The 13,992-nt window shown below is 40.7% G+C and overlaps 1 protein-coding gene across 2 annotated transcripts in view; it reads right to left on the minus strand.

The window, feature by feature from the left end:
• The window catches only part of stim2b (stromal interaction molecule 2b), a 43,232-nt gene that overhangs the window by 12,389 nt on the left and 16,851 nt on the right, over positions 1 to 13,992 (minus strand). For both annotated transcript variants that reach the window (XM_051375441.1, XM_051375440.1), the window contains exon 2: positions 10,193 to 10,323. In XM_051375441.1, the coding sequence (XP_051231401.1) occupies positions 10,193 to 10,323 (131 nt within the window). The remainder of the gene's footprint in view (positions 1 to 10,192; positions 10,324 to 13,992) is intronic.

Raw genomic sequence — 13,992 nt, forward strand, 5'->3', positions numbered from 1 at the left:
TAAATGTAACACACTGGACCTTAAGGACTGTGTATAAAGTAAATAAACCTGCCCAATGCTTGTTTTTTTCATCCCGTGGACTACTCATAGATGAAACTACGCTGAAGTTGCATGCAACAATCTAATTTAAATATATGACGTATATAATGTAAGCTTGCAGGAAGTGCTGCCGTTGGATGCTGTTTATTGTCGCTAAGGGACGCATAAAGTGAAGCTTAGCTGGTAGAATCACTCGTAAAGATGTCTAAGCGAAAATGCAAATTTATAGAGGAATTAAAAGTCCCTGAGTTTTCAACCATGGTGTGATGATTGGGGAGCCGCATGTGTAGTGCTGTCTGTTCGTGTCAGCAGCAGACAAAAGGTGCTACCAACTCAGAGCCTCCTTTTTGACTCTGGAGGACAAAACCGCTGTTAGAGGAGAAAAGCCTCAGTCAGCCGCAAAGCGAGACTACAATATTAACTGAACGTTACAGCTGCAGAGGAGGGTGTTTTGACATTTCACACCATTAATAAATTACAAGTCAGTTACAGATCAATGGGTTTCACATCAGACTTCATAAAACAGCACACCCAGATTTCAAACGTAGCTTGAGAAATGTCATGTGCCTGCACAAAGACAGACGTTATCATCAATGTCTGCTCGACTGCGCCCTTTGAAATAGTCCTAAAAGCATTCAAAGATGCATCTTGAAGTGTATTTATCATGACACAGACATGCATGTAGACGTGGCCATCATTTTCAAAATCCACCAGCACTTTCACACATCTATACTGTGTGCACAGAGAGTCTAAAGGCGTGCTGTGAGTTAGACATTGAATACAAAACGGCAGTGTGGTGCTGAGAGGCTGCCTGAAAGAAATGTTTCCAGCTGTGAATGCATTTTACTGTCACAGAAAAAAATAAATCTCCCTCTGTGATCAAGAAATTGTTTGAAAACGTCGTCTGTGAGATTCACGTCTGGCACATGCACTCGCTCATATTCTAATCACACATTCAAGTCATAGGAAGGGATGATACTTAAGTTGTCAGACTGAAGAAAAAATCGTGGACAAAAAAAATATCTGGTCTCTTACATCGGAGGAATTACCGGACGTTGTTAAAAGGTGAACATGCATGTGCTAGTTCAGTGTAAGTGCGATTCATGCCTGGAATGTATCGTGTGTTTCTAGATCCCTTCCTTCACGTGGACGAATCCGATTCTCCAGCCTGTGGCGTGAGGGTGCGCCAACCGCTGATGTAAAGTGCTTTTTAATCAGCAGTCCAAATAAACCTTCCAACAGAAACCCGGTATGAGGTATTAAACACATATTCAACCTGCATGTGACCACTCATAGCCAGTCATGAGGCAACATAGTTGGCATGGAAATTCATCCCAAGACCTGGGACCACAAACTCTTTGGCTGGATATTTAACCCGTAAGACACTGCAGGTGGTTCTTGCCTTTATTCACTACGGTTTGGTTTTAATGGTAAGGTTATCAAATCTGAATTCAGTATCACATGAGCTTAATAAATCCAAAACCTTCTGAATGCCTTTATCAAATTGTTTCTTTCGGTGGGAGCCAACTGCTTTGTGAATAAAATGTGTAGGTTTTTTTTTTATTTATATCAAAAATTAGAAGCAACTAAGAAATACCATTTAAAAGTCTGACATTGTATAACGTAAAGAAAGCACATGGAAGGGGAGGGTGAAGCAGGGGAGTTTTGATCTGCAACTACACCGCTAGAAAGTTATGGCCATTCATCCTGGGAGCAACATGAACGCCTTCACTAAATTTCACAGTAGCGATAAGTAAGAAAGTCAACCTGCTGGTGGTGCTAGAGGAATAGTCAGGTGATCAACAAAGTCAATACGATTCATCCTCTGAGAATCATGAGTGTCTGTTTAAAGGTTTGTGCCAATCCATGTACTAGAATATGAGATATTTCACTGAATAATTGAAAACTTTGACCTGCTGGTGGCGCTGGATTTAAAGTCAGAAGATCACCCAAAACATTGAGATTCGTCCTTTGGTCACAATGAGTATATATATATATATATCTGTAATGTCATTGCAATCCATCCAGTAGTTACAATATATTAGTTTGGAACAAAGCGTTGGATTGAGCCATTTTGTCATCCATTCATAAGAGATTTATTAGACTCCGTATATTAGACACTGTATTCAGGAAGGAGGGTTGTAGAAACTACAGATTTATACTGAACATAAAATAATCCTATAGTAACTCTTTAGTTGTTGTCGTAGCTTTGTGTTCACCTACGTCAAAGGTTTTTCTTGGGTCTGAAAAGCTCTTTCAGCACATCAGTAGTGGACAAAATATTCTAAAGGAGCCTGAAAACTGCCCAGCTTTTTTTTCCCCCCTTCACATTCTTCTTACACAATACAAATGCAAATGAGCTTTCGCACTGACGTAAGGCCAGGAACCAACTAAAGGAACCAACTGTCTGCTGAGTCACCGGAGAGACCACAATGTGTGCAATACCAGTCCAAACAAATGTCTCGCAAAGCCCTTAATGCTCACTGTACTTTATGAGAAATGAAGTCCTGTTGGCAAGGATGCAAACTTCAAGGACTTTTGCCAAAAGAACAAGAATAGAAAAGGCCTGATGAATGAACCGACAGATTGAGTTTCTCTTTATAGCCATGAAAGAAACCTATTTTTTGAAAACCTTATTAAATGTCTATATTTGTTCATTATTTCAACTGTCTTCCGTCTATTCCAATTTATTTTAAGACGTTTGTAAAAGAGCTAAAGCTAGAAGTTAAACTCGGTAAATTTAAATATTATCAAGTGTGAGACGTTTTGTAATTGTTACTTTCCCACCAGTTATTTTATTTGAAATCCAAAACCTCTATTAAATACATAGTATGTAATAGATAACGTACAAATAATCAGTGGTGGAAGAAGTATTCAGATGTTTTACTTAAGTGTGCAATACCAGTGTAAAAATACTCTATGACAAGGAAAAAGTATTATGCTACCAGGTAGCAAAAGTAAAATTACTCATTATGTAGAATGGCCAATTTAAAGACAGACTACTGTCCTCAAAAAGCTGCTTAATTAGAGCATTAAAAGTAAATTGCTTCAAGTGCTGCCATCTCATTATGAAACTTCTACTTGCGGGCATGCTGGCAGAGCAGCTTTGCATATGGTCAAAGACAGCTTTGTAATGCTTTATGGAGTCACATAAAATATGTGGTGAGCCGCACATGGAAAGATAGGTCTTTGTGTGGGAGCTGTGCAGCTTCGGTGGTTTAGATAGCTTGATAGCTGTGGTAATTACGGCCTATTGAAATGTCAAACGAGAACAAATTCCACCGAGAAGAACAAATATAGTGGCCTCAGATTGTGTTTACACTTTATAGCAAAAGTGCTGGACTGACGATGGGATAGAAAGCCTTGACTGTGCCTTGAAAAGACAATAATACGTACAAATATTCTATACGTACACAGACAGAGGCCTAGCACAGACAGGGTATGACACATAGTCAGACACAGGCAGGAGCGGACAAAGACATATTTGTTCCTATCGGATTCCAGATAGGGTGCAAGCTGGCTCGAGTTTGTGACTCTTCCCATGAGCCTCTGCTCTCTCCAACAGTCGCCTGTGACTGCCTGATATCTGCTCTATCGGCCCATCTGTCCACATCTACTCATCTAATTTACCGAACATTATTAATCCATCGCTTATCTGTCATCATAAACCCAAAGTGAATTCTTTACTCACCAACCTATCTCAGCATTAATCGGACCATTTAGCGATGTGAAACTGCAGGAGGAGGATTATTGGATTGATTAATTGTTATTATCTGTTATGAGTTTGGGACAAAACGTTTGCTGTACTTGGATATGATTTATGAAATTACTGATTTATCACACTTTGACAGCTGGGCAGTCTCAATAGCGAAACCATCGCTCGTATGATAAAATCTTCCTTGTGCTTTCCAGAAGGAGTTCAGTGGAGCCTGTTTGCCCAAAACCAACGTGGGTGTGTTTGCTTAACAATGTGCTCTGTTGTTTTAAATTGAAACTACATGTTTTGGGGATTTTGTGACATGAACAGGGCAGCAGTGGTCTATAACTCTTGACTTTAGAATCTATCCATGTATATAGTTTTGGTTTTATTTGTCCAGGTTTTGAGTTGGGTGGTGGATATAATTAAAATAACAGTATGTGTAATTTATTGCAATACAACATGCATTATAGTAAAGTTTCTGGACAATCAAGTGAAAAATAACCACATACTCTATTTCTAATTAAATCTAATCCAACAAATGAGTTCCCTAACAAATGAAGGCCTACATTGATGCAAAAATCATCCAATATTCCAATAAAGCACCGTTGTTTAATGATTTATTGTTAACGCCTGGAGACATTAAAGGGACAGCTACCCCTGTATAAACAGTATAATGTATAAACCTTACTTACTCTGGATAATCCATAGAACAGGCTGTCAAAAGTTTTCACAGGGACTATTTCTTTGGTAATAATGGACCTTCTCTCTCACTCTTTCTCTCCGGATGTATGTTGTTCATATAGCTTATGTAAATTGTTTGTTTGAGCTTGTAAATATTTAAAAAATGTGTTTGACCTTCTCCACTCACACACCCCCCTTGTAGATTTTTTGGTTTTACTTTGTTACTTCAAATACACCACGGCCCCGTAGTGAGTTTGTGATTATTTGGCTTCCAATCAGAAAGTGTTTTGCAGTTTTCAGTGATGCATTTATTGATTTGGAAATAAACGTTGGAAATAAACAACAAACAGTAACTTGACCAATGATGCCAGACACCTAGGGTTATTTCCTTTGTTTTAAATCACATATAAGTGCAGGGAACAACCAGCAGAGCTTCCATGGCAGACCAGCGTGAGTGAGGGACAGTTGAAAGTTGCAGGGCACAGAGGATTAAAGTTCATTTCAAGCCCTATCTATGCCTCTATTCAAAGCTGTAAGAGGTCATAAATAAAATCTCTTTCCTCTAGAACATTCCCAGACAAATAAACAAACAAGTATAGAACTTTCTGAGGTTCCACAGATACAACCCAGACGCTCCATGAGCCTCCTCAAGTTCCCTCTGCTCATCCCTGCCAGTCATATACAGTTATATACGGGCACACTCGCACAGATGTAGAACTCGCATGCAAGTTTAATTTTTCCGCCATGTTGTTATGCACGGTCTGTCAAGAACTAATAAAGTCCACACAGAGGCAGCGCCATCGCCACCCCGCTGCGAAAGCCGGTTGGGGTTCTTGCAATTTCAAAGTGATGCAACGCGATCCAGCCGAGCGTCTCCTTGGCAGCGAGCAGCGCAGCACCCTGAGGAGACAGCGCGCACCTGCCGTCCCCCCCAGTGACAGAGCTCAGCAACAGACCCCCCCGCCCCGGACGTCACTCAAAACCACAGTGAAGACACCCAGACTCACAGAGTCATCGGAGACAGGATCGTGTTCCACGGGATTACAGCTAGATTTAATTCCTAATAAAATTCTTCCACAGTAGTTAAATTACAGATGCGTTTGGAGGACTGTAGAAAAAAAAAAGAAAAAAAAGTGATTACTTTTGATTTTGAGACTATGAGTACTCATTGTCAAAGGTCTTTCTGGGAGATTTCTGGGCTGAGATTATAAATACACCTATTTCACACAACTTCAAATACCATATAATCATGAGAGCGTGGGGAAATTCTGATAAAATTGCATAGTGCAGCTTAAAAAACTGCCAAAATCGTCCTTTTCCACTCATCACGCCAACTGATTCTGACAAAAATCTATCCTTTCGCTTCACTCGAAAGCTATTTGTGTTCCGCAGCGACACTCAGCTCCAACTTCAAAAGCAGCCACAGCCTTTTTTTTTGGTTCAACATCCTGACTGATAACTTTGTGACGAGACATGTCAGTGTGTGCTGTAGCTGCAAAAGGGAACCGAGATACTTGTCGGCCTTTGCCACTTCCTTGTTTGCTCTCCTCGCCTCGCCACTCCACGGAGAGTGTCAATATGTGTGTGTACACATGCTAATGGGTGCAGAGGCCAAGTGCTCTGGTTCATTTTGCTGCCGGTGACCAATCCAACTCATGTCAGTGACTCAGCAACCTGTAAATCATCTGTGTGTGTATAGTTTATCTGATATAAACTGTGAAACAAGGGTAGATGTTAACATGTCTGCGAAGGTTCATTTCCCTGTAGTGCATCAACCATGGATGTTATTACATAGTTACAGATGAACTTTACGGATAAAACAAATTTTATGTTTCAGCGTTACCAGGTAACTCACGACTAACAGATAAGGCCATTTTCTATCCACCGAGCACTTGTCATGACAGCAAAACAGACAAATTACCTGCAATCAAAATACAATAAATAATAATGTCAAACAAACTGCTAGGATCGCAGCCAAAATTCATGGGCGAGTTGAAGATGCTTGCAAGGTCACCAGACAGAGCTAAGAGATAAGAAAGCACCTCCGTCTGAAGCCTGACTGAACAAAGAGAAACTGAAAATGTCGCATTTATCTGGCTTTGTTTTTCTTCTTTCTGCGGGCCTCATTAATACAATCTAATGCTGTTTTGATTCGAACAGCAGATATGTATGAACCGAGAGTCACGTATGTACATAGATGTGCTCACAGTATCATGTGGTGAAATAAGACCCACAACCTTTATGGCTGCAACCCATAACTTAACCAGCTGTTTATTTTCTTGATTATTCTATACATTGTTGCCATTTTATTTCAATAATCGTAACACTTTACTATCATAAACGACTAGGAAATCCATTTGAGCAAAGGTGGCAAAAGTACACTTATTTAAGTATGCTTTTTCTTACTTAAGTAGAATTACAGATACTTGTGATACTGGTGACTCTGGTAAATGTAGAAGTACTTGATTCAACTTCTCTACAAAAAAAAAAGGTACAGGCTCTGAAATGTGCTCAAAGTATCAAAGTATAAAAGTAAAAAGCACTCTGTTGCTTTCTCTGAAGGACATTTTCTACCGGCTGTTTCTGTGCAAACTTACCTGAAACTTCAAACAGGGTCATGTCTCCCTCTCTTGTCTCTTTCATCATGTTACGTCGCTACATCTTTTTTACGCCGTTATCTGCATTTTTGTTGTGTTACGTAAAAAAGATTAGGATCAATAATTCCCCTCAAATGCATTAATAACGATGTAGCAAGCCTGTTTTTGAAATGTAAAGAGAGGAAAGTACAGACATTTGTGTAAAAATGTAGGGGGTTTAAGTTAAAATAAATACTCAAAGTGCAGATATAAAAAAAAAAACTACCTAAGTACAGTACTGAAGCATTTGTACTTTGTTACGTCCCACCTCTGTATTTGAGAACATGGAACAATTATTTGCAGTTTGGCTTGAAAAAAAAAAACCCACTGTGTACTTTCCTGTTCAAATACAAAAGTATATTGGATTTAAAACAGAAATGCCTTTAAAAATAATGTAAACAATGTAAAAATATTCATAAATCATTACCTTTACAGCTCAAATGTGCTCAAATAGGTAATCTGGCATCAGCCAAAAACCACTAATGTCATTTTTACCACCAGCATAAGAATCTCTGAAATGCCTGCAATGAAAAACTGGATATCCTGATCACAGCTATAACATTACAGATATGACTCGCATTTTAGTCATCCTCTCAGATTTTTGGATAAAGGTGCGTGTGTGTGTGTGTGTGTGTGTGTGTGTGTGTGTGTGTGCGTGTGTGCAGGGGTAATAAGAGAAGGGAAAGAAGCAGGAGGTGCCAGTGAGATCTTTGTTGGCTGAGTATAAGGTTTCAGCCAGGTGGTTGAGGGGCGAGCGCTCGTCACCCTCCCTCGTAACCGTGTCACTCCTTTCAACTCATCGCTGCCAGGATGAGACTGACATTGTAAACAGCAGACAGTGAAATGAAGTGACATTTTTTAACCTCACACGCCAACACGGGCAGAGCAATTTGGGGGTTCAGCGTCTCGCTCAAGGACGTTTTGGCTCGAACCCACAACTCTACAAAATGCTTTTTTTTTTTTTTGCTGCATCCTCCTTTTTGCTGAACTGTCTTTTAAGGACATTTTTCACTGAGTGTTGTCAAGTAAAACATACAGTAAATCTCATAATCCCACGCTGAAGGCTTTAAAGTCCGAGAGCTCAGATCATCTGTCTGCTTTTGTTACTGTGTCTTTAATCACCTGATGCGCTTGGATGGACTTTGTATGCAAAGGGTATTTGCTTTTGGGTTCAGGCAATACAAGAGAGGACTAATGATGGCACGGCACTATACGACTAATAACAGTACTATCTTGTTATTTTTGAGATATTTAAAGGAATTAAATGCTATGTTTTAAGCCTGAAATTTTGAGCTTTTTTTTAATCTGAAAATATTAATTATTAAGTGACAAGTTTTCAAAATGGCTGCACAGAACAGATTTTATGCAGTGTACAGTATCTACAACAGTGTACAGACGAAAACCCCGGCAGCAACATACAGACATGGCTTTTCACTTAACATCAGTTAACCTAAAAAATCCACTTGTTTCGCTCCCGGTCACACAACAGAGTCCTTCTTTCATAAAACTAACTGATAGACAGCCACTAATTTGATGAAAGGAGCATCCATCATGTTATGAAACCCTGCTCCGCCCGCCACCAGAGCCCAGGGAAGAAGCTTGGAAATCCTCTCTAATGAGCAGCGGCCAAAAACAACTGGGGCTGACACGACTCATTGCCCTTATAAAGACAAAGGGTGAAAACAGGGCGGGAGGGGGGGGAGGCAATCTGTAACACACTCCTATACAGTGCAGCACATACAGGCATCAGTGATACATGCACAGACACACATCAGCCTTAATGCGGGCTGGGGGCCAGTTCTAACACTGCAGCCCTCTGGGGTCTTTAGTCAGGACGCATACAGCAACCAGCTTTTTACTGAGGGGCCAACGCAGGGCAGCAGGGTATAACCATTTCTCACACCAGCACTTCTCAGACAGTTAAAAATGACTCCTGCCAACACACACACACACACACACACACACACACACACACACACACACACACACACACACACACACACACACACACACTCATACAGAATGTGACCATGGTCCCGAGTGGTTTCTTTTGAACGTAAGAGGTTGTTGATTACCAAGAGACGCAGAGGACACCGCGGGTCAGAGTGCTCTCAGGTGTCGTTTCTACCCCTCACAGTCACTCACAGATATCTGTCCCTTCTGTCTCCAGACCCCCCACCCCCACAAACACACACACACACACACACACACACACACACTACCACTGTCATTACAAGCATTCTTCAAGCAGATTGTACGACAACTTTATGGGTCTGTTAGCGGTTCAGTTTAACTTCATTTCAACTTATGTCATTGTGTATATATATATTTGTGCATGCGTGCATAGAAACTAAAATCCAAATAAAACTACACTTTCAACAGTTTTTAATGATAGTAAAAGGTCTGTAAAAATGCCACTGATTGTGTGTCTCTATGTTAAAATTGCCCCCACCATCTTGGCTCTCTCCTCCGATCGGTAACGGCTTCATATAAAATATGATTTGACTTTTAGGATAGCTACACAGCCTGACCCCCCTGCCACAACCCGTGACTCACTGCTAGCTTTGTGAAGTAAATATTTACTTTTATCTGGCGATCCACTTTCAGAGCTGACAGACGAGGATTCTTGTGTCAACACTCGAAGCGTTTACGAGTGGTTTGGTTTAGTTAACCTAATGATCTACAAAATATTAGATATTTGTTGAGGTGATAACATCAGAAAGAAAGAAATATTGGTCAAATATCCACAATATGAGAACCGGAGCATGAGGACCAATCAATTTCAGAAAGGGTTTTCAAACTCACTAATCATAAGGTCTTAAAAGATAAAGAGCTAAATTATTGCATTTGCACAGATTTTTAGAGGCCTTCATAGGTAAAATAATTCAGTATTTCACAAGAAAATGGCTAAATGTATATAAAATGTATATAAAATTCAATAAAAAGATACTTAAATATTCTCTTATCCCTTTAATCATCTAATGGCCGTCAGGAGGTACCCCCGGGTTGAAAATTACTATTAAAAGGTCAGAGGTTTTGCATTACCTGCTGTTTACAACCCATGTGCAATGTCATCAGTCCTGAAAGCTGAGCGTCCTCCTTTACACCCAAAAATTGCAACATTCACAAAGCTCACCTCCACACTCTCGTTGACCTCTATCCCCCCGTCGTTGTCGTCGTCCAGCTGTTTGTGGATGTGCCGCAGCGCCTCCAGACTGAAGCGGTCCGCCTCGCCCATGCATGGCGGCATCACAATGAGACAGGGGTCTAACGGGGGACAAAAAACAAAAATCAGTAGCCGGAGGAGGTTTACAGAATGATTATGTGTGCCGTGACTGCGTGTGGAGCAAAAGAGATTAGCAGATATGTGTATTTCTTTTATTTTTGTGTCACTTTTAGTTATAACAGTTCAGTCAGGACCACTCCTGTCAAAAGAAAACCAAATGCGGAATGTTATATTTGGCAGTATTGCTCTGTTCTGGGACCTCCTTCCACATGCATGCGTGGAAAACCTAAGGCAGGGAGAGCACACCTCCCTGCCCTTCCATATGCATACATGGAAAGCTTAAGGCCCCCAGGAAACAGAACAGAGCAATCATCAATGACAACAGAAATAACACTGATTAATTCAGATACAGCAGAGGTAGCAGCAAGAGTAGATTGTGCTAAAGCAACTTAAATAAGGCGCCCTGAATGACATTTGCCAATTGGATGAAGGGAATCAGCTGAGCCATCAGCTGTTTTTACGATAAATCGAATTGAGAGCCGAGCTTGACTTCACTGTGCACAGTTAGATATACTTGTATGTGAAGGTTGCATCTGCAGAGTTTGTACCACAGATGCTAATTAGATATACCATTACTTCCAAGGAACTGCTGGCATGAGATTCATTATAAACTGCATATTTGCCACAACAGAAATGAAACGTGCTGCAAAATGGAATGCAAACACAGTTGTCACAAAGAGCAAACACTAGGGGTGTAGTAAAATAAATGAGTCAGCTAAGTTGGTCCATGTTTTGTGGCGCAATATTTGATGACTCAAGGAAGTCACTTTTTTTGTTAACCAAATGTGTCTTTGTCTTTTTTGGTATACAGAGCTGCAACAACTACACAATTAAACAGCTGCTATTTTGATAAGTCATTTTTTCCAGCAGTAAGACCGAACATTTTGAAATTTGCTGTTTTTTTATTGTCTTACATTATGATAAAAAGATTCTGTTTTCTGGTGTTTCTCAGACCAAACGATGAATCAATTATTTGAGAATATAAACTGCAGATGATCAACAATGAAAATAATCCCTAGCGGAAACCCTATTGGCATTCATTCAACACAAACAGTTTTAATCACATCTAAATGCCAGATGTCTTTGATGGCTGCAAAACAGCAGCAGCACATACAACCTTCTGGTTTTGCAAGATTGTAAAGAGGTAATAAAAACATACTTAAATAATTTCCCCCTGGGATCATTAAAGTATTTCTGATTCTGATTCTGATTCTTAGGATGATACAGTCACTAGCCGTTGATTAGAGACACAGAATGTTAAGATGCTGGTGTCCCTAACATAGTATTTGTTTTCATTGTCCCTCCTGTGTGCACCTCTTACGGGAAGTTTGTGCTAACGTGGCTCCACCCGCCTCCAAGGGGCTGACCTCCAGGCATTTATTAAAATGCTCGACACTTCCTTGTGTTATTTGGAATAAGGACGAGTTATGAAATGGGTTTTGGAGCACCGAGTGTTCCTGCCGGACTCTCTTGTGTGCTGTTGTCATTCCCGCAGCGTCCACAGGCATCCCCCGCTTGTTTTTATTCAGTCCCCCTCCCGTCCCACACTGGGGAAATGAGCCCATTACTTCCAGCCTTCCAAGCGACGGACAGTTTGAGCTGGCCGGGTGCCAAACTGTCTCAGCGGAGCCACAAAACACACACACACACACACACACACACACACACACACACACACACACACACACACACACACACACACACACACACACACACACACACACACACACACACACACACACACACACACACGTACCACCGCAGAAACAGTGGCTCGTGCACAAACGCACACATATATACAGACACTCAAACCCACATTTTAAGAAGATCTAAGTCACAATCACTCCATAAGCTGGATACAAAATGACATCAACCATTAATGTCAATCCTAGTAGTGCCAAAAACCTGTCCAAGTCCAACAAATAATGAGGCTCCCTGTCTGGCAGTTTCAGACCACAAAAAAAAAAAAAGACACACAGCAGCCAAGGGAGACACAACAACACCCAAACAACAAGTAGACAGCTCTTAGTTGCTGCTGGCAATAAGTAGTATATCTGAGAGGCTATCTGGACAAAGCCAACAGAAAACTCAAAAATACAAACATGAAAATGGTGATCTAATGTCAAAATGTCCACTTCACTAATCACTAAAAATATTGATTTTGGATGCACAAAACTAAAAAAAAAATGTTTTACTTATAGACATTTTCTGAATGCTCAAAAAGGATGAAAGAGTACAAAATGTACAAATAATCTCATGCCGTACACTCTTGCTCACTTTCTTGCTGACATTTAGATGAGTTGATTGATACCATTCTCATGTCTGTACAGAATTACTATGAAGCTGCAGCCAGTAGCCAGTTAGCTTAGCATAAAGACTGGAAACGAGAGGCTACAGCTAGCCTTGCTCTGTCCAAAAAACAGCACTGCTCACTAATTAACATATTATATATTTTTTGATGATCCCATAAAAAAACCAAAGTGTGAGGCAAAAGGCTAGCTGTTTGCCCCTGTTTCCAGTCTTAATGCTAAGCTAGGTTAAATGCCTCCTGCTTTTAGCTCCATACAACACAAAGACACAAGTGTGACATCAATCTTCTCATGTAAGTCTCTGCAAATAAGCAAATATCCGTAAGTATCAAACTCAAAAAGCACATCATAAAATACATTCACAAGGTTGCAAATAAGTCTCAAGAAAGAATGTGTATCCATAAGCCTGTACAGTATAGTGTATAGGCGACCATGAGGCATTTTGGCATTTGTGTCTTTTTGATGTAGGATCTGCTTACTGAAACGAGACTTGACACGTTAGTTATAGAGTTGCCACTTGGCAAACCACAGGAGAAGCAAAAGGAGACGTTTGATTGGACGTGTGCCCGGGCTAAGTTTGGATGAGAGGACGCTGGGGAGGATGTCCACGTTGACCGGAGAAAACCAGCATTGGCAAAGGGCTCTCAGCTGGGCCGAGCCTCACGGAGATACAGTACCGGAGGTTGGATAACACTGATCATTTGCTTTTTGTGTAAACAGATAGAGCAGGTTGGCTGGAGCCAGTGGAACTGGAGAGGCTTTAAAATCTCCACCTGTTAACATGATGATGTGGGTGGCACTGAACAAAATGTTTAACTTGTGTTTTGACTAAGCTGCTGCAATTAGAATATCAGCAGCTACGTCCTGATATGACAACATAGTGTGCACCAATGAGGAACCGGCCTGTTTGACCTCTACCAGGTCAGGTGTGGAAGCTTGGCCCAGGGCATCTCTGCATCTCTACAGCACTACAGTACTGGCACAGTGGCTGTGGATCTAATATTATCAAGTACTATTGGAAAATTGCAGCCTCTGCCATTTACATAGTGCTTATGCGATTTGCATATTGCATTTGACCATATTGCGATTTTGATAATATTTCGATTAATTGTGCGGCCTTAAACAAAACGACCAAAAAAAACCCTGTCAACAGGCAAAAAATTGCTTTACGGTAGCCACTCTAGATTAAAATGTGTATCCATCAGGCACAGGAAAGATTATCCACACAATAAGGCTATTTAAGATCAGCCTTATTTCAGCAGAGTCCGTCTGTCTGCAGCCAAAAAGCATCTGATGCTCCAGAACATGTTGCATAATGCATTTGCTTAGCTCGGCAGTGCA

The sequence above is a fragment of the Dicentrarchus labrax genome, unplaced genomic scaffold (genome assembly GCF_905237075.1).
Source record: "Dicentrarchus labrax unplaced genomic scaffold, dlabrax2021, whole genome shotgun sequence".
Taxonomy (NCBI): domain Eukaryota; kingdom Metazoa; phylum Chordata; class Actinopteri; family Moronidae; genus Dicentrarchus; species Dicentrarchus labrax.